General features: G+C 34.9%; 1 protein-coding gene across 1 annotated transcript in view; it reads left to right on the plus strand.

Moving 5' to 3' along the window:
- ZFPM2 (zinc finger protein, FOG family member 2) overlaps nt 1–22,684 on the plus strand; it is a 462,647-nt gene that overhangs the window by 100,073 nt on the left and 339,890 nt on the right. Inside the window, exon 2 of the mRNA XM_030863080.3 lies at nt 4,444–4,602. Within this exon, the coding sequence (XP_030718940.2) occupies nt 4,444–4,602 (159 nt within the window). The remainder of the gene's footprint in view (nt 1–4,443; nt 4,603–22,684) is intronic.

Raw genomic sequence — 22,684 nt, forward strand, 5'->3', positions numbered from 1 at the left:
GATCTTTTGCAAACAACTTTTAAGGAGCACAAAACAGGAGCTGGCAACTTGGAGACAATACACCATTTTCATTAATTCATTAATATTTTGAGGAATGTATTTCATCACACGTATTCTTTGTTCTGTACATGAGTAAAATAATTTAATACAATTTTTTGATGTAAGTTTTAATATTAATAATACTATCAGATATAAAAAATGATCTGAAATGGCATACCTTAAGAAGCACCAGAATAAAAAGGTGTGGGAATATTTGTGTATTTTTGGAGGAAACTCACCTAGCAGAATTTCTGAGCACACTGTGATGGATTATTGCAATTATTGGGAATGATAATATTTTAATTCGACTTTCTTCCCACCTGTCAGTTGCAATCAAGGCTGCCCAGTATTCTGAAACAGTCTCATTTTGCTAGGTGGCTAGTCTTGTGCAGCCTCTAGAATGCTCAGAATATTAATGCGTGGAGAGGAGACTGAACGCTCTCTATAGTTCCATTGTGGCAAAGTGTTTGTCTTGTTTTAATCAATCAAAAGGCATGCGAAACCTAACTAAAATAATTTATAATAAATTAATGGCAGTGAGTGCTTAAGAGAAAGAAACCCTTTTTGGGGATATTGCATCAGAACCATAGAATTTGGCATTTCTTTCCCTTCTTCATACTTGGCGATGTATACTAATTTCTGTAGGATTTAATTTCTTTCTTGGGTGCCTCATTCTGAAGTGCTTTGAATTTATATGAACAAAGACAGTCTGACACTTAAGTGAGGATTAGTCTAGTTTATAGTAGGCTACCAGGGTAGGAAGTTTTTTATCAAGACAACATACGTTGAAAGACATGTATATTTGATTTAATATTTATGATGTTGATCTTTATCATTTTTTGCATAGCTTCCTTGTATTGCTTATTTTAGTTCTCTTTTAATCCTTATATATCTCCTATATTTTTTCGCTAGAAAAAATATAGGAGATATATTTTGTGTTTGTTTGTTTTGTTTTGTCATCTAGCTCTTCTTCCAGTGGTTGTGGATGGGTTTCAGGGATTTCTTTAACCCTGAAATCATAGCAAAAATTTTCTCATAAATTTATTTATCTGGGGAGTAGATACTCCTCAAAGGTAAATTAATTTATCTGGGAAGTGCTTCTTCACCATACAAATCCAATTCTTGACTTTCATTTCATTCAGTGATTATGCTACCTTTGTAGAGGGTAGGACTACTTAATCTTGAACTTTCCTTTTGTCCTTTACCAACTCCAGATCACTGAAACAGCCACCAGATGAAAAATCCTCCCACGCGTAGGCCCAGCTTTTGCAATATCGCTTTTGGTCCTGGATGACGAAGGCTTTATTGCCCATTGGGAGTGTGATCGTTACTGTCAGGTGTTGTGAGTCTGCATGACACTTCTTAGCTTCAGCTTTATCTTGGGGGGGTAGAAGCAGCTGTGGTCAATTCAAAGGGTTCCTGAGTACCCAGTTGTCTCTCTTTCTGAAAACAGGAGTATTACTTTGCACCCACCAGAATCTTCCAGTAATCTGTATTATTCATCCAGTATAAAAGATGCCTCTGCATTCTGAGAGATGATTAACAGCATTGTGGGCCCGACGTACAGCATCATTGTGTTCATAGCTTTAGGCTGTACAGTTAATTATTAGCATTTTTAAAATCAGGTAAATATTTATATATATAAACATTGATTGTGCATTCTCGCGAGTGTGTTTGAATATCTGTAAATCAAAGGCAATTGAAGAGCTGAAATTCAGATTTCCTTACACTTGCCTGCCAAGTGGCCTCAATCAAAAGTAATTTTCTCCATGAGGGCACATAGAGCTCAGTCGTAAGACTTTTCTGAGTAGATATTATTATTTGTGTCAAATTACGTGCGGTGATTTTTCTGAAGTGGACTTCTGTGCCCACTAACCCATACACAGGAGGTTCCTTCATTCCCTCCTTCATTGGTGCTATTAATTGTACTTGTGCTTCAAGTGTCTCTTACCTTTTGAAATGTTAGTTTATAGCCACCGATTATCTGTAAGGTTTCCAGTTAAAGAAACATGCAATAGAGAGAGTAGGGTGAGATCTAATCTTAAACCATAAATACTATACATTTTAAGAGAAATCTTTTTTGCCAGAGCCTGATTTGATAGCATGGCTGAAGAAATGGTTAGACATTTTAAAGTACAGTAAATTATATCAATCTGACACGTGCTTTGGGAGAAATTATTAAATCACCTTTCTCTAGCCTGTTCTAAATATTGACAGTGAGATCTCATGTATTTTGAACAATGAGCTCAATAATTTTTTTACCTTTTATTTGGGATTTTGTAGTTTGTTTTTGAAAATAAGTGCTTCTTTTCAACGACATGCTTTGAATTTCAAATCGATAGCCAACATAAAATAAAACAGCCCCTGGAATATAGAATACTATACTGTCAATTAAGATCTTATAATCTTTGATAAAAAGTTATATGTGATATACAAGCCTTTTTTGACATGTTTGTATATGTGAATGGCTTGGTTAGACTTTTATTAAGTCTATATCAATGTTTTGTGGGTTTATTTTCTTTCAAATTTCCACATGAGATTTTCCATTTAATTTCTAATGAAGTTTTAATTTAATATTATACCGTTGGAGCCAACTCGTTAAGTCAGAATATTTTAAATAATTGTTCAGTTACCTGCCTCACTGGGTTATTTTAAAGATTATATAAGAAAGTGCTTCGAAAGTCCTACATGAGACACAAATGAGACAGTCTAGGTGTCTTCTTTTGACCAAACTTTTTATCAAAATTGTTGCTTGAACAAAATAAAAACATGGAAGATATTCTATGTTATTCCTCGTTAGACTCGCAATTATTATTGAATTATTCAGATAACTGTTTTAGTGATTGTAATCTTTTACCTTATTACTATTTTGTATGTTCCTTGCATGTCTTGCTACTTGACATAATTGTTTTAAAAGGTGAAAGATTATAAATTACTTGAAATAATGAGTGAGAGAGAAAACCTAATATGAGATCCATGGTTTTGAATGTGGTTTGTGTTAAAACAGAATCTATGGTTTTTTTACGCTCCACCTGGAGTGGAAAAACAAACCCATCACATTACCAGAGTGTTTGGAATTAGGGCATTCTTTCTTCCTTAACATTTGTTATTTTGGAGAAAAGAAGAAAAAATAAATTTTAAAAAGCACAAAGAAACTCTGTAAGAATTTTTTCTTGGATGTCCCTTAATTTCTATCCAAAGCAACTAATTCTCTCCATGAAAATGTGTCATGTGAATTCAGCCCTTTGGGAACTTGCTTTTGGGAAAACAGCCCGTATATCACTGTGCTGTATGTACCTATTCCTGTTTGCTCACACGTATGTGAAGACTGTAATAAATTCACTATTTTAAATTATTTATAAAATTTCTGCTTTGGTCCTGAAAATTTCCTAGCACATTTCCAAGAAGTAAGAGAAAGAAACTGCCTAAGCCTTTTAAGTATTTAGCCTGTCTGATGAGACTGCTGACATGAGTGACAATTAGTACAAATTACCATAATTGTGTTCTTTGGAAGAAATGCTACAGTGCTTCTTTAGGAGGAAATGTGGACTTCCGCTTAGTAAAATGAGTCGGATACTTTGATTCTTCTGGGCAGTCGGAAATTCACGATCGGCAGTGTGGTATTCCCACGTTGTCCACTTCAGATCCATCTCAACAACTATAGCCCTCCCTTTCCTTTCAGTGAAATAGGTCCATTAATGTAATGCACCTCACTCTCATTCACTCTAAGGAAGTTGTATTTTTATTACAGAAAAAGTATCACATAAATACAAATTACATTTTTTCATTAGAAAACTACTTTTCATTTCAGAAAAAATTCAATTAATCATGAACAGGGTTATGCTTTCATCAGGGAGAGAAATATGTAATTTCTCTTCAAGCCTCAAACACATATAATGAAATCTTTTCTTGGAATCCACTCTTAAGATGGATTTTTAAAAGTATAGACTTTATTAAAATCTCAGTTCAATTAAAATGCATTCAATTACTCTAAATCTTTATTAAAATCTCAGGTAAAATTGTACAACAGTGTAAAAGAGACTTGTACTCTTTACCAGGCAGTTAATTCTAACAAATGAACATAAAGTGCACAGTTTTGCTCTTTAGGAGAGAATAAAAGAACAAGCTTTGGGCTTCGAGTTGGGGGTGGGGAAGGATGGGAGATGGAGGTTGCTTTCTGTGTAGTAACTTCAGGACCTGGTTTCCTTCCACTTCTTATCATAGGTCAACATTACTTGTTGATATGGATGTGACATTATCTTGTATGAGTACCCTTGGTACTACATGGCCTATCTATAGAATACATTTTCCTCACCACCTTAATCAAAAAGACCCTATTTAAGGATTTTATTTCACCCTCTTCTTTGGATGTTTTTTGGTACAGTGTCCCTGTTCTTTTTCAAGGGCCGCTAGAAGATGCCATTGAAGAGGAAGAAGAAGAATGTCCATCAGAGGAAACAGACATCATCTCAAAAGGGGACTTTCCATTGGAGGAAAGCTTTTCCACAGAATTCGGGCCTGAAAATCTGAGCTGTGAAGAAGTGGAATACTTTTGTAACAAAGGTAATCATTAATGGCTGGATGCGATATGTGCGTCTGTTTACTCAGATGATTTTGTATGGTTGAAAAATGCACTGATAGAGTGGAGGAAGAGTGTTGAGAGTGCGAATACATAATTCAACTGTCTGAAAATACATGCAAGTTTTTTTTAAACATACAATATTATTTTGAAGGATAAAAGAAATTTTATAATCCATAAATCATATTGTATATTTAAACACATAGTTTCCTATTGATTGGCCAGTTAACTGTGAACATTTTCATGTTGGTTGGCCAAATAACTATAATACATTTAATGTTTATTGTTTATCCTTTCAACAAATATTTACTGAATGTCAGTTTTTTGCAAGGCACTGAATTAGCCATTGAGGGGTAAGAAGGGAATGGGCCAGAGTCCCCACCCAAGTTTCTACCTCATTCCTTTTGAAAACTGAGTGCCTTAACTGTTCGACATTGACTTTCAACATTGAGAATGGTGCTTTTTTTTAGATATTGTCAAATAAGAAAATACACGCTCTTTCTCTCTTCTAGATATTCTTTTTACATACTAACATTATAACAGAAGAAGAACCTGAGACACTATATCTCTGCCTATTTCCAACCTTGACTTGGAGCCAAGTGGCCTTGCCAGTAACTGTGTCCTCATTGGGCATGTATACTCATTTTTAACTTGCTTTTTTCAAAAGTGAGTTTAAGGTTTCTTATGATTCTTTTTAATTTCTTTATTTGATTGTTTTGCCTCGGCAAGTGAGATGGGTCTTCTGTACCTCCCACACCAATGTATAATTTCACAAGTGTCTGGATCACTTCCTTGGTTTAGAATAGCTACTTTTACTGATTTTACCATGGTTGTTTCCCAGAGGGCATGACTGGATGTCTGTATGTCTGTTTGTGTTTCTGAATGCACCGTCTTTATTTTTTAGGCAGACAGAAGTTATGTGGAGTGATTTTTTACCTGTTTGTGTGAATTTGATGATGTGAATTGGCAGTCTGAAATCAAGAATGCTGATATAGCTTCCCCCAAAACTTCTAATATGCATGCCTTAGTCACCAAATATACATTTGATACATATTATTAAAACCTCAGTATAGGGCTTCCCTGGTGGCGCAGTGGTTGAGAGTCCGCCTGCCAATGCAGGGGACACGGGTTCGTGCCCCGGTCCGGGAAGATCCCACATGCCGCGGAGCGGCTGGGCCCATGAGCCATGGCCGCTGAGCCTGCGCATCTGGAGCCTGTGCTCCGCAACGGGAGAGGCCACAATAGTGAGAGGCCCGCGTACCGCAAAAAAAAAACCCCAAAACCAAAAAAAAAAAAACCTCAGTATAACTTTCTCTTGATTCTGGTGTGTTAGAAACAAAAGAAGCCAGCCAGTTCCCATCCGTGTGGTCAGTAGCCCTAAGACTGTGGAAATGGAATGGCGGCACCAGCAGTGGGATACATTGAAGTTCAGAAAAACTTTGACCATTAACTCTTGAAGACCTCAAGATGGCTTTGTAACATGGTCCTTGTCCCCCACATCAGAGACTTTTGGTTGAAAACAAGAATGGTGTGGACCAAACAGGCCTTCTTAGTTAGTAGTCACTCAGAGTTCAGGCCAAATTAACATTTTCTCTTGTTGTTTTGGATGTTAGAACCATTTCTTGATGCTACACACCCACAGCAATACATATTAGAGCTGGCTGGAGAGGAAGAGTTTTTAAATCTGTTTGAAGACATCCCATTTTCCATCTTTATCAGGAAATATATCCTTTAGTGCATTGTATAGCACCTACCTTATGTTGTGGGATTACATTAAAGAAGGAACCAGTAGCTAGTAAGTATCATTTATTCTTCTTGCCCTTGTCCTTAAAAGAGTGAGTGTATGGGTTCAGACATTTTTGTCAACTTATTAATCCAGGGAGGCAGTAATAATAGTTATTATTAGGTGTATTTTACATTTTGGGAATCATCATTGGTGACGGCCTGTATTTAAGAAAATAGAACTCCAAGTTTTAAGTTAGTGGTTTCTTGGAAGAAAATAGACTTACGGCAGATGCTTATTACAGGATTACATAATTATGGTCCCAGAATAATAACCTCCATCTATATTAAACAGAGTCTTAACTCATGAAAAATAATGACAGGCCTTGAGGAACAACAACAAAAAAGAACTGAACTACAATTATTAGGAACATTGTTTAGTGGATATTTTTAACTTTGATAAATAATTGGAAAGTTGAAAAATATATCAAAATAATATTTAATATAGGATATAGATAATATATTAAATAAGATATAATTAGTTAATATATTGTACAAATAATTCTCTAATGTTTAGTTTGAAACTAGAAAGTAATGATAGGTGGAAATAAGAATTCTAATTTTCACATGATATTTTTTAGGATAAATACTACTATTACTATTTCAAACCACTGTTGCCTTATTTAATAGGAAAAGAATTTCATTATTTTACTCTCATAGAATGTGAGACCAGGGAATTCCCACTGAAGTAGTAGGAACTGGTGTGAAAGAGAGACAACTCTTTGATATGAATTGCAGCCCCTTGAGGTCATACAGGGATTCCAGGGATTCCTCATTTTTCATTTAAGTTGATTAACTATAATAGGAAGAGAAAATGTCCTCTCTGGAAAATTAGAATCTAATCTTTCTGCAGAAATTTACATATTAGTCTCAGTGACACATAATTATGTTTTCTTGCCAGTTGCAGGGAAAAAAGATAGATTAGGCATTAAAAGCGTATAAGTATTTAAATGGTTAATGATGCCAGTGTCATGATTGAAAAAGCACGTAAAAATTGTTCTTCTGAAGAAAAATATTTTTAAGTTGGGATCACTGATGAAACATACTTTTTGCACATATTCTGAATCATTTATGACAACTTAAAAATTGTAAGTATATATAAGAAAATGAATTGGATTACTTGGGAAGTTTCTTTGTCTAACGATCTAGCCATGATCAAAATCTAGCAATGACACAGTTGTTTTACTGGGTTCCAGGGGTAACATTTTTGAACATCAAATGTTTTTTTCTTATCAAACAAAGGATAGGAATTTAAAAACTCAGATCGCAAAAACATGGTTAGAGTATCTTGTTTTCCAAACAAGGTATCTTGACACATTGTCAGAGAAGAGTACTGAGATACACATATAGTTACAATATATCTTCATTTATACTTTAGCAACTGTATTTTGTATAAAAGCAATCTATGCTATTGTAACTTTCCTTTTTAGAAAAGAAGAAAAGAAAATACTCTGTAGAAACATAGCTTATCATAGGTAAAAGTTACTTCTTCCTTTTGAAATTGAGCCTTCTACATTATACAGGATGTTTTCAGTGTTTAGAATGACTCTTATTATTGTGGTATTTTTCTCAGTTCCACATGGATATTATCTATTCTCTTGTCAGATGAGAAGGCTTTTTTTTACACGTCTCGAAGTGTCTATTAATATTAGTGAAGTTGCTAGTTATATTATAAAGTGTGATTAAATGTGACCCAAATCACTCTCGGAATGTAATATTCCACGGAAATGTCAAAAACTGTTGGTCAGAATTTTGTCATCTTTAAATGTGTAGAATTCTTAATCATACAAATCTAAAGCATAAATAATCACAATTAAAAATGGAAAAGATCACTTTCATAAAAGCTTGTTATAGTCTCAGGCCTAAAATATGAATCTGACAGTTCTGTTGCAGATTCCTGTTTCACTTTTTACTTTGGGTTAGTTGCATATTTCATGTTTTTTATTTTTCACCTCTGAAATGAATGAAATGAATTATATTTATAAAAAGATGATATTTCAAAGTTGCTTTGATACTTTTAGATTTTAAGAATTTTAGCAAAGTGTAAAGCAATACTTTCAATTTGCATCATCCCCTTTGGTGCAGTGAGTTTAGATCATTTGGCATCTTGCCTTACCGTATCTCAGAGAGGAAGGAAACAAGCAAGAATTATTTCCTTGAATTTGCCGATGACGAAGACATCAAGGCTGGGTCCACGAGTGTTGCACATTTCCTGTGGTACTGGATTATTTGCTTCAGTGACTTTTGTCTGCCTTTATTCTGGTTTATAGAGTAAACATGGAAGTACATCAATAATGGTTTAGAGCTAAGCGAACTAATGTAAATTGAACTATAGGTGGTCTGGAAAGCAACCTGGGGAGCTTTTAGTTATGTCACTACTGGCAGGTGGGAACTCTTATACATTAGCAATTCTTGGATAAACTCAAAGACAGTAAGTTTTATAGGGGAGCTGATATTGGAGCAGCTCTAAAACGGGTTTACTATTATTAATTATTTGGAAGACTGTTTCCTCCCTGCAATATTTAAGTTTGTTAATGACTAAAGTAAATTAACATGTCTTGGGATACATTCCAGGAGGATGTCACAGGATATGTGAACAGGAAGAAAATTGTCAGGCCAGTATCACTAGGCTATTAGAATGTAATGCTATCAACAGGCAGACAAACAAACAAACAAAAACCTCCAAAGAAACTACATGTCAGTGAACTTTGAGTTAATCAATAATGATTTTCTGGAAAAGTTACCAAGGATCCTTACAAACTGGTTTCTGATGACATCATCTGTAAACAAAGTCTGAAAGGGAAATGATGTCATCAAAGTTGATTTTGGAAGAAAAACAAACCTTACTTCTAGTCCTACTATCTAGATATGGAGAATTGTCAGAGAAGTCACTGGGTGCAGTGCTTTACCTAGAGAGATGAATTAATGTTAGAGCTCTTCAATCTGGAAAGATTAGGGTGTAAAAAGAGGGGCATAATGGAAAGCCATAAAATAAGGAAACATAGTGTAACAATGGGCGTTCTCACCACATTCAAAAAGATTTGACCCTGGTAATATGCAGAAAGTAAAAGTCATATTTCTCTTTAAAACAGCTTTAAAGTAGAAAAATGCAAAGCATCTTAAAGAAATTAGAAAAGAGCCTGAGTTACTCAGACTTGGATTTAGCTCTAGGCCCAGAAGTAATTAATACCAAACCAAAAGCAAACATAAACAGATATTTAATTGGGTTGGCAGAAGCTTCCAGTTCTGTTCAGTAGACTGAATTCAATACAGCTCAACTCATATATTAGGCATCTGCTATGTGTCAGACCCTCTTCCTGGTGCTGGGGATACAGCAGTAGACAAACGTCCACCACTACTCTTGAGATGAGAGAGAGATAATAAACAATCAAACTCGCATTGCATAATATGACGGGTGATGTTGAACATTATGAAGAAAAACAACACAGTCAGGGTGATAGAACGCCATTGTGTGCGTGTGCACTGCATGCTATCAGTAATTTATAAGGAGTGATGATAGGGTAGGTGAACTTTGAGTGGAGACCTGAGGGAAGGGAGTGAGCTTCCGGTACTCCAGAGTCAAGTTGGCTGTACCTATAAGGCTAATGTTGCAGGAAACCAGAAGAGGACAGCAGAGAGCTGGGGGAAGTAAGAGAGGTGTGGCCATACCTGTGGAACTTCCAGCTCTAGGAATCTGTTGGATTCTTACCACTGTGGAAGGCCTGGGTGAGTCATGGAGGAGAGTTGAGGTATAACTGGGAGAAAAGGCATGGTCATGACACAGTTTGTATATACCTAGAGAAGGAAAGTCTGCAGAAAGTAAAAGTTAAAGCAGGAAGTGGAAGCAAGCAAATTGGGGAAGCTGTCAGGAGATACAGATAACTCCAATCAGAATCATCCCTTAGCCAAAGGCTTGATGAGACTCCATCTGTAGCTCATTAATGTAGTTTACGGAAGAACAGTTTGGGGGTGTTTGAGGCTGATACGAGTCACTTTGCTCCCTTCCACAACACCAGAGCTGGGTAGACGTTCTCTATAAATTTTCACATCCTTGAATCAGAAAGATAGAACAGGAGGCATGAGAATCAGAATCATTTCAACATTGTGCTTAACTATTCCTGCCAATAAGTTGCCAGACTCATTGGAATGTTCCTCTCCCCTACTTCCTTCCTTTCTTTCTATCATTTGTGTCATTCTGTAGCTTTGATTAAAAATTAAGAAATAACCGAGGAAAAGCCGTATTTCTCATTGGACTATAATAAATTAAAGCCTGGATCACTGGCATTTGTCACCATTCCATATTAAGTAAAACAACAAAAATGTTATCTAGATTCTTAATACTAGAAGAAGAAGAAGAAAAAGCACAGCTTCATGAAGATTTGGTTGTGGGAGTAGTAACTGCTTATTTTTCACTTGATCCAGTGTCAAACGTTCATGCTATTTTGTTTCCTATTTTCTTCTTTTCATTTTATTATTTTTTTAGTTCAGAAAGTCTATTTACAAATATTTCATAAATGCTTTTCAGTCACTCTGGTTTCTTTCCTCCTCATTTATGCCTTTAATGACACATTTTTGCTTCCTCTGATGCTTGGGCAACTGGAATCAGAATCTGCAAAAGGCAGCTCTACCGTACTCACTTTGAGTTCAATAAGGAAGGAGATCTGTACCGGCAACTTTGTTCCTTTTTCTTAACGGGATTAAGAAGCTGAGCTTTTTAAATTCTTGCATATAACATTGACATTTCCAGGGTGTGTTTGTTTGGACCGGGGAGTTCAAAGAGAAGGAATAAAAAAGAAAAGCCAATATGACTTTGTTTTTTACCTTGCTGGAGGAGCTGTTTGTGCAAATCGCCTATAAGCTTATTGACCTGAACCTTTGACTCCTTGTTTTCTCTGGATTTGGCTGGAGTGGAGACACTGATGGAGCCCTGATAGAGCTGATTGAACAGCCCCCAGCTTTGCTTGGCACAGACCTCCCTTCCCTTCTCTGCCACCTCCCCCTCCCTCCACATGACATTATTGTGCCTTGGCAAACCCTCTGTTTTCCTGGATCCAGTATGTCTTTTTTTTTTTTAATTTATTTAAAAATAATTAAATTTTTCTTGCCTAACTCATCGAACAATGCAAAATGGAAGTAATTCTTTTTAGAACATAGAAATAGAGGCTATAATGGTGTCCTACTTTTATTTTTATCTCATAAAATTGGAAAAAGGAAGAAAATATTATGACATTGTGGTATCACTCTTCTGGCCATCTTAAAATCCCCCAAACATGGTTATGTTTGGGTCAGTTTGATTTTTTCCTTAAGCCACAATTATTGAAAAAATGAAGGCAATTTGTGCTTACAGGGAGTCAGCATTTTCTCGTCTTTTTTTTTTTTTCTTTTGAACCAGAGGGTGTTCAAATTTTGTCCATGACTTAGTATTTTATTTGTAAGAGTCAGATCAAGCTTTATCTGTTTACCTTATCTTTGATCCCAGATATATCATTATAAAAATTTCAACAAAATTAACATGAGTGATTTTATGCAGTGTTGAAATGAGTCATGATGATATCATTTATATGAATCATGTTTGATAATATATACTACTTTTTTGCATATGATGAACTAAATTCATTGTTTTCTCTGTGAGCTGACCATTAACTAATCTGCATTGTGCAATCAGCTAAAGGCATTTTTTAGATACAGTAAAACTTGATAAAATATATAATTACATAATTATAATTTATGAAACAGTTTCATATTGTAATACAGTGTATTTCATTCTGCTTCTAGCTGACTATGTAAAATGTTGAGATATTTGCCTGTTTTAGTTATATCTTTATTTTATCAACATTATTATTGTTTATAATAAAAATTGAAAATTAATATAAAACCATATTTTACCATTTAGAGAAGTTGTCTTTTCTGTTTTGTGGTTATGGTTTCTGCAAGTGAGAGAACATTTTTTGACCTATAAAATTTAGTGTAAGTTTGTTGTTTTTCCTACAATGTTGAAATTCAGGAGAAAAGTAAGAATTTATTTAATCTCCTGTTATTTTATATATGTAAAGCTAAGCATCTGTATACTAGGAGACAAAATATTATCTGAATTATTGATTGACTTTTTGAATTATTCTGAATTATTGATTGACTTTTTCACTTTTAATCTAGTTATTTAATTAATCATTGATTTTAGCTGAATACCATAAAGGGAAACTATATATTTTTAAGCCCTTTTATTGCTACATTTTCTCAGTGGTATTTTGGGTAGAATGAAGAGCCCGTGTTTCTTGAAGGAAGTAGTTTTGGTCAAGTAGTAATTATATAAATTATAAAAATAGTTTATATAATTATATAAATAGTTATTCTAAATTAAAAATACAGTTTTCAATTTTATGTTGCTCAAATTAAAAAAATATATAAAACAATTCATGCAGATCTACACTAGTTTGCCAATCATTTACATCTACTAACTCTTAATTTATTTTTCTATTTAAAGAAAATTACAAGTGTGAATAGCATTAGGGAAGCCTGAGAAGCTAATTTATTTTAATAATATGGAATTAATGTGGTTGACAACTTTGAATCCTACTTTTGGTCCCATAATAATCTGAGATAAAATGTTATTTTAGAGAAACTGATCTCTTGGAAGTAGCCCTGCCTTTTCTGCTTCTTATTTTTAAACATCATAAATGATTTAAAAATATTTTCTTGGTTCTGCACTAGCATTTTTTAGGTTTAAATCAAATAAGATTTTCAAAGCTTTTAATCTTCTAATATAAAATTCATAGTTTCTTGTTAGTATGTAAAATTTCTCACAATGTTTTGATTATCATTTGAGAAGCAACAGGCAGTATTAAAGCATTTGCCCTTCCATTACCTGATGGGACCATCTTCACCTCTGGTAGTGCTAAACATAGAATGTGTAAAGGGAAATGTGGAAAACTGCCATAAGATGAATTTAATTATAGTAATGTAGTCAATCAGTTTTTTGTTGTTCTTAAAAGGTCAAGTAAAAATAACTGAATGTGTTACACCAATGAAGCAAATAGTGATAACGAATGCAGATTGCTGTTTCAGCTTCTTTTAGTAGTTCAATGAGATTCCAGAGATCGGCACTGAGACTACATACCAATTATAACAATTATAATAATGGTAATAACAACTTCCATTTGATGACTGCTCCCCAAAGCCAGACATCTTGCTGTACATGTATCATCTCTAATCAACTTACTGTCCTGCAGGGTGGATGTTGTTTCCACCTGCGGCTTCCAAAGGTTCAGTAACTTGGCCAAAGTCACAAAATTACTAAAGGTTAATACCAAATTCAAACCTAGGTTTCTGTACTTACGAAGAATGAGAGCTAATTTCATTTTCCGATGTCCATCATTATGGAATCCTTATAGAAGGAGATGGACACATTGGAAGAAGCCTGGCTGTATGAAGTATAAAACTCACTTTTTCAAGGTATTTTTAACACTTATTACACATGACGTGTCAGTCAAGATAAGGGCATACATAAAAACAAGACATTTTAAAGGATAAAGTAAATAAATTAGGGGTGTGCTTAAAAGATTTCTTTTGGTCCTCCTTTAAAGACTCTGCCCATATAAACCAGTGTGCAGTAACTAGAGTTGGCATTTTGATATAATGAGAGGGCTATATTGAAAGCTCTTTAGACTCATTATACTAACTGGAAGATTATGTTACCCTGATTTGGTGGCATGAAATAAGCCACAATTTCTCATTGCTTGTTTTCTTGTGAAGTTGTTTTCAGGTAATTCAAAAGACTGGGGACAGCCCAAAATGTGTGTACTTGGGCAGAAGCCAGTAACAAATGTCAAGAAGTTTACAAATCCATCAAAACTGTTTGGATAGGAATTTCAGCCCCGTAGAAATGTTTGCAAAGTGAACTCTTTAAAACAGCTTGACCTTAACACAAAATAAGGCCAAATAAAAAGCGGAGAGAGGAAGGAAGGAAGAGGAGAAGAGAGCATTGTTTGCAGCGAAAGCTCTGGGCACTGTGAAAACTTTTCACTTTTCTGAAGGAAATGCAGTGCAGCAGATGGTAAGGGTGGACGTGAGATAAACATAGGAACTGGAAAAGTAAGCAATACATTCTAACAGGTTCTGTATCAAAGATCTGGAGAAGTAGAAAAGATTAGACAAGGAACTGTTCTGAAACTTGACAGTAGCTGTATCTTTACCAAGTCTTACCCACATAGCAGAGATGGAAAGTGGAATTGCACAGACAGTAGGCTGTGATTATATTTTTCTGACAGTGAGAAGGGAAGGTCTTTTTAAGGATTATTTTTGAAGATAGAGATTCATCGAGGTGGAAATCTATAGGACAGATGTATAAAACACTTTGTTCCCCCCTGCCTATTTAAAAATGGAATTTGATGTAGCTTCTGTTCTTGCTGTACAATTAGCACAAGACACTGTACTTTGGGTCTTAGATAATCTTTTCCTTTTTTCAATGCAAATGATGGTCCAGACTAGTTAACTAACACTGAAAACCTATGTTACCTGTTTCTAGTTGTATAAGAATTGGAATGTATGAGTGCCTATAAATGACCACGCAGGTACAGAAGCAGATAGGGGGATATATAAAGAATGTTCTTATTTCTTAAAGATACAGTCATCTAGTAAAGGAAGGAAAACATATGTACAAGTGAGGCAAGGGAATATGTATATATATGTATATGTGTATATATATGTGTGTGTTTATACATATATATATATATATATATATATATATATATATATATATGGAGTGGAGGAAATGTTAAGTTTGGGCTGATTAAAGAAGCAGTGTATTCATTCTCAAGCTTCCTTATGGTAATGTGCATCATTCCAGTATGGAAACTACTCACCAACACGTGTCTGCCTCATTTAAGCCTGTGTCCTGCGCTCCTACGTCCTGTCCCAGTGACTGACTACTAAAAGGGAATACCACAATACAGTAACTCAACAAGAAGCAATTCTACAATAATGTAGAGTGACACTGATAACAAGAAAGAACGGGGAAAATAGCTAATATCCTAAGGAAAACCCAATTTAGAAAAGAAGGATGTTTTCTCCATAATACTGGCAGTTTATCTTGGGGAACTTTTAAAGTGGCACTAAAAAAATCAAATAATTAGTAAATGGAATGAATTTTGAAAGTTTATGTAAAATGCGTACCTTATCTTCACACTTATCATCGCCAAAAATATTAAATCTACTCATTCACCTTTTAAATTGATCAGTTATTCAGTTAGTTTGGTGTAGTGTAGTGTAGTGTAGCTTCAGAACTCCTCATTTGCACAGACTCCTTCCAAGGCCCTGCACCTAATTTTGTAATTATAACTTTACACTCTTCTTTTAAGAAGACGCCTCTCAAATTGAATAAACTTCAGGCCCCACAAGGCCTGAATCGACCTCTGTTAGTACCTTCATTAAATATGGATGATCTCATAGGAGACAGCAATGATCAAGAATGTTGTTTGGTTTCAACTTCCTAATTTTTGGAAAACCTTGAATAAGATTCCTAAAATGTTTTGGCATTTATAGTAGATATCTGAATTTCAAATCTGTTATCATTCTAGGATAAGTTGCCCTGAGCCTAAAGAGAGTATAAATACCCATGAAAGCACTGTGTTAAAAATTAAAGCAGAGAGGGGAAAACATTCTCCCACACGTCTGAAAATCTAGGTGATGCCGTGGATGCTATCTCTGTTTTTCCTGTGTTACGAGCAGCCAGGGATCTCTTGCTGGCCCTGAGGGAGGAGGTGCTATGGGAAGACGTTATGGTAAGAAGAGTTTGAATGGGTCTCTTGATAACATTCTGGGACTATCCCTGGTGGTGGAAGCGGGGTATGGGTCCGAGTTTGGACAGGGCTGACGTAACCTACAATACTTCTTTTCTTCCCCCCACAGATATGAAAAACTTCATTAGGATTAGATTCAGCTGTAAGAATAGGTTCCTGGAAGCTGCCCCCGGACTCTCCCATTTACAATCCATTGTCCAGAGCTTAGTCTTAAGGAGTGGTCCACCTCAAGAAAAGGGAGGCTGGGAAATGGGGTCTTTATTATTAGGTGGCCACATGCTCACCTCTAAGTTCTGTTACTATGGAGGGTTTTCAGTTTTGCAAAGGGCATTGTTTTTATTCATCTTTGCTTGATTATTGGGGTAATAAATGACTGAAAGCATTGTGGCAGTCAGTCCATGCCACATGCATGTTTTTGCAATCCAATAAATATTTATTGAACACCTACTATATCAGACATTATGGGACATGCTGTGATTACCATGTGAGTAAATACAGTGAAGGTCCTGGCTATTTTGGAATTTACCTTATAGTGAGGAGGCAGACATTAATAAAATAATCACACAAGTGGTACAGGGCGGTTTGAAAGAGTGAGGAAGGTCAAAGCGTTCTTAAGAATGTGACACTTGAGTTGATATCTAATGCTGAATTAATTAGGTAGAAAGAAGTAGTAGGGTTCCAGACAGAGGGAACAGCAAGTGATTAGCAAGAGACTAGTGAGCATGCAGATTGTGGTGGGACTGTGGTAGGAGTTGACCCAGGAGAGAGATGTATGAGCCAGAGAGATCAGGAAGGACGATGATCATAGGGTGAAGGACAGGAAATAATGAGAGGAAGCATAAGAGAGGAAGATAAATACTTTGAAAGCTGAAACGTTACAGGCAAATCTGAGCTTCCCATAAACCACAGTAGAGAGAGAAAATGAAAGAGTAAGATATGTGTAATTCCAATGGTCAAGCAGTAGAAAAAACAGCGTTTATCAGAAGAAATAAATGTTATCCCCTATTTGTGAGCTCTGAGAGTCATTTATCATCATTAGGGTATTTGAACTAGTGTTGGAAAAAGGGCATTCAGATATAGACCAAAGTCTTTGTTAGCTGCTGTCCCGCAATATGCATTCTCCATTGGCCTTGGCTTTTTGGATGTGTGGCTTGAATAAAGTCTATTTATAATGAGTAAATTATATTGTGGTGATGGAGCGCTATGGTAATGAGTGATTGCTTATGACTCATGTTCTTAAATGGATTATGAGAAAGGAGAAGGTCCCTGGAATGAATTGTTAAACAGGAAAGAATAAACAATTAGGTTATATGAAAAGCAATATCCAAAGATCATAACTTTCTCAAATTGGTTTGATCTTTCTGTGTAGACGAGGTTGGCTTGTTGGGGAGACAATTTCAGAGATTGTAAGGTTTGGCTTTACTTTTTGTTATTGTTGATGATGATGATGGTGGTGGTGATGATTTCCTAAAGGGAATGCTGGGTTTGAAGCTTGAAGACTGAGTCCAGAAAACTGAAAGCTAGTGGTTTCCTGACGGCAGAACAACAGATCTGTGAATAGGTCAATTACAGTTCAGAGTATTATCATTTACAGACCATCAGGCATTACTTTGTCTCCTCTTTGGAACAAGATGTGCCTTAATTTTGTAGAATCCTCCTCTGAGTGGAATATAGTAGTTGCAGTGAATTTTCTTTTTAGTTGCAGTGAGGTTCTCTTGTTTGTTTGTTTTGGTTTGGGAAGGGGTAGCTGGGGAAGAGAAAATAAAAATTATTTAAATACAAACTTTGAAATACGTATTTTGGAAACATTTTTCTTATATATCTGACTCTTTCAAGTGCTCATGGTGAGAAATAACGAGGAGTGAAAGTTCTTGAATGATAGATACACTGCTGAGAATTTGCCTTATTTTATCTCATGTGGAAATTTCCCTTATGTTCCGAATCTCAAACGAACTTAAACTTTGAGCAAAATACTTTTCACATAGAGGCTGATACTGACATCAGGAATAAATGTTCAGGACTGTAGAAAGAATTTATAAATCACTGTTCTTCCTAAGTTGTCAATACTTTCAGTGTGACTTTTATCTGATACAGTTACCATAAACGTTAGTATTTTCAATAATTTTCCCTTATTAACTATAATAAAATGCCACAAATTACAGTAGTTACGCATTGACTGTAGAGATTGAGTTTCCTTTTCAAAATGAGAGACTTAGCCCAGGACCACCGTCATCAGATATTTCAGGATTGTTTCCTGATCTGGGGTCTGAAAGTTTATAATCAAACAAATGTGGATTCTATTTTTTTATCTGTTCAATTCATACTCTGAGGTATGAAAAAGGCTATTATATAAGTTACAAGGAAATCACATTCATTTAAAGAAATGTTTGTGTACTGACTAGTAACTATCCAGAACACGGCAAAATCCTATATTTTCTTATACATTTGTAGTAAGTCGAGGGAAACTTTAGTTAGACATGATTATGGGAATCCACAGAATAATGAACGTATTCTTTTCAAATGGTTGAAATATTTAGATTTTTTTTAGGTATTAGCAAAAAAGGGTAACAATTGCATGTTTTTTATTTTTTGTCTCTGGAGATAAACTGGGTCTGTAATTTGGCAATGCAGAGTTAATTTAACCTGGCACCTTTGTTTGGATAAGCTATAACCAAACAATTGTTTTAAGCCAAACAATATTGTGAGGCTATTAGGCAGAGCAAACACAAACTGAATCTTAAACTTAAATGTCCTCACCCTTCAATACGAACTGCGGTTTTCTGTTTTTGACTGTTACAGTCCTTTAACCAAAGCTATCTTGTCTGATGATAAAACCATAAGTGTATGAAGCTCACACATTTTTCATCTCTTTTATGACCTTATCTTTCATGAGCGGCTTCTGTGAAGGTATCCTAACTATAGGAAGCACCTGGAAAACATATGTGATATCTATTCTCTGATAAGCAGTTGTGAACAAGAAAGTGGATCTGTCACTTCTGAACTGTTCATTGTTAAAAAATACTTTGATGATTTAGCTGATTGCAAAATACATTATAGGGATGGCTAACAGCTACAGTAACACTCCTAGTCAAGAAAGTTCAATAGTTATATTGTACAGGAATTTTCTATAAGAGGTTAATATTGATAGGAACTACATGGATTAAAAGGGCAGGATTGAGAAAGGCTGTTTGCTTGCATGACTGCTTTCAAACACTGCTGCTGTTTTGTGCTGGAAAAGTGACTGCCTCGGGATGTGGCAAATCTTTAATTTCTACAGGAATATCTAACTTTCAGTGAAAAGATATTTATTTGTGTTTTTGAAATTATTTTTGCCTTGCAAGTAGAGCCACTGCTTTTACCACCTTGCCAACAATACCTAATATGGAATTAAAAGATTCTGTTTCATGTGTTCCAAAGACTATATTTTAGTGCATTTCCCCAAGTCATCTGTGCTGTGTATTATAGTGCTCAATAACACCTTCAATTTCCTCCTATAGGGCTTTCATTGATTCTGAAAACTAGACTAAGAAAAAGGGAAGGGCCCACAAAATATGTATGATATCTTTTAAAAGAGCAACAAAAGAGTTTAATCTTGCAATGGAAAACCATTAACTCCATAGCCATAATTTTAGAAATATTATAGATTTTGTTACCACTTGACATTTATTCCGTTTCATCATTTTATGAATTGGTTTCTGGATATATATAGTGGTTATCCCATTAGATGTGTTTGTGCTTTGCTAAAAATACACTGAAATTTCTATTTATGTATGTGAAGTATGTGAATAAAGAATTTAGCCAATAAATGAATGCATGTCAAATGCATTCATAGGTGTTTCTGTAATTCTCTACCTAGCATCCTCTCTCTCTTCCTTTCCTCTTCCTACCAACAAAGCTTTTGAAGCAATATCTGAACAAACTTGTCATTATTATCTTAGGTATTAATTATTCATGCCATTTTTTCATAAGCTACTCTAGAGTGCTGATTTCAAACATATAAGAATCAAAAATGGATAGAAGTTTAAAAAGAAGATGGTCAATGAAGTCATTTCCATTCAAATCAAGAAGAGGCTGGAGTTGGGTTAATATCAAAATAAAGTTCTATTTATGAATTTTCCATGAGAATAAATATATTGATAGGAAAGAAGCAAGTCTCTATTGTAAGGGGAAAATGCTGTTTCTTAAAAGTAATTTGGAGATTTCATATTCGATTAAGTTATTTTTTAATCATTTCATTTTTCATTAGTAAAAAGATTAAAAATGAATTAGGTGAAAACATTACCATAAAAATGAAAGCTAGTTTCCTGAAATAAACTTAGATGATGAAGGGTCTGGAAGTTGAAAAACGTGACATATTTTAGTTATTAAATAGTTCTGAAAGCAATTAATTAGTAAATGTAATGATATTGCAATAGGTTATGTTTAAAAGAATGAGACCAAAATCTAATTTTCTAACTGCACAGTGAGCAATGCTTATTGATTAAGCATCTGTATGTAGTTTGATTTCACGAAGTTCCAAGTAAAATAGTACACCTAAAAAAAATAATGAAGAAACAAGGTTTATATATGATGAGGAAAAAGCAGCTATCTGATCACATCCTGCTGTCTTTATTGTTTGACATCCAGTAGACTTCGACTATAATATTCTAATGGGTTTGGAGTATGGTCTTTGGAGTTGGACTGACTTGGAATCAGTTCTGGGCTCTGCCACTTACTAGCAATGTGCTTAGGCATCTTCTCACATATCTGCCTATTGGTTTACTCTTCTGAAATGTAGGGATAATAATGCATGGCAGAGTCGTTAATGTGATGTTCGAGAAGCACTTAGCTAGTGCTGAGTGGTGCTCAAGAAATGGTAGCCATGTTTAGGTTTACTATAGAATCTGAGCTTTGTGACATGCTCTCTGCTTTATTCATCTTTCTGATTTCAGTATTTGGTACATAGCAGACGCTGAGATGAATATAAATTCAATTCTGACCCGTTTTGTTTTCTACACCCAAGTATATCATTTCATATGACGTTCTTATGCTTCTGGGCATCTTTCCCTTTTTTGCTGTCTTTCTTTAAGAAAACACAATTTAATCAGCCAACGACTTTATTCTTCTCTCTCAGGATTTATTTTTATTAATGTGATATATATTGCACATTTACGCAGTTTCATAAATGGTTTAAAATAGCTGTAAAATGTAATTTCTTTAGAGCTGTTAATTGTGTACAATCAACTATTTTTACAGTGCTCCTTTAACTGAGCACTCTGCAATATTTATTTTCAGTAGTTTTCTAATTATATGTGCTGCATAATCAAACAAATTAAAGCAAATTGTTCCATGAATCAGGATTATCAATACTGAGTATTGCTCCAGATGTTGGCACAAGTTGAAATCTAAGCTCTACAGTTCTGATTTGGCAGTTCAGTGACATTTAATGAAGGTATTTTATTATATGAAATTACTAGTTCATTTTGAGTAATTTACTAAATTTCTGTGTGCGTCAAACATCTGCTGAGATTTGTCCTCATCCTGCCATTTTCTTTTCCTAGTAGTTACTGGATGAAAATGATCATGGGTAAATTTGTCCCATACGAAATGAAGGAAAGGACTCCATTCAGTTAACTATCAAATAGTAGGAGTATTTCTTGAACTGTTTCTTGTTGGCATCTTAAAACTTTGTCTGGATCCTGTTCTTGCATCCTTGAAATGTCTTTAGTTTCACCACCTTCAAGTTGTCGTTTTTCCTGTGCAGTAACTTAATTACTGTAATCTTTTCCTTTGGGGAGATGGTTCTCATTTTTAATCTGAAAAATGGTTTTCAATTATGGAGCCTGAGAACATTAAACCTACGGAGTTCAGATTCATCTGAGATTATGCTTCCGAAATTTCAGGTATTTTGTTGGCTTCTTCCTCCAGAAAGCTTCCATGACACCAAATTTTCATTAAGTGTCATGCCTGTATGCTCGTGTCACATCATGGACTGTTCCCATGAAAGCATTCGTCACATGGGGTTACAGTCCATTGATTGGTCTCTGTCCTAATCTATAAGTTTTATGAGAGAAGGAACCATCTTTGTTTTGTATTCTCAGTGCTCAGGGACTCAAAAGTAGTATTTTAATCAGTTAATAAAGAATGCTTTATATCACTTCCATTCAATAAAGACAGACATTCATAGATCTAAGTAAATTCTTTTAACTTCTATGTGTTGTGATTACTTTGCAGTGTATTCTTCCAGACGTACTTGTTTCTCACTGTATTTCTGAATACTTTTCCTTCCAAATATGTAATTTGCCTAATAAAATATTTTAGAGTAGACTTAATTCTAGTCTCACAAAAATTGGGGTGAAGAATGTCTGAGACATGAGTCAGAGTGTTGTTATGGATTGAGTGAGGGAAAACTCAAAGACCAGAGGTCTGACAAGGTATGTTCATAGAAACTCAATAAATATATGTTCATTACTGTATTTGTGTCACATGATCTCATCAGTTCCCCACTGTA

Source organism: Globicephala melas, chromosome 17, assembly GCF_963455315.2.
Source record: "Globicephala melas chromosome 17, mGloMel1.2, whole genome shotgun sequence".
Lineage (NCBI taxonomy): Eukaryota > Metazoa > Chordata > Mammalia > Artiodactyla > Delphinidae > Globicephala > Globicephala melas.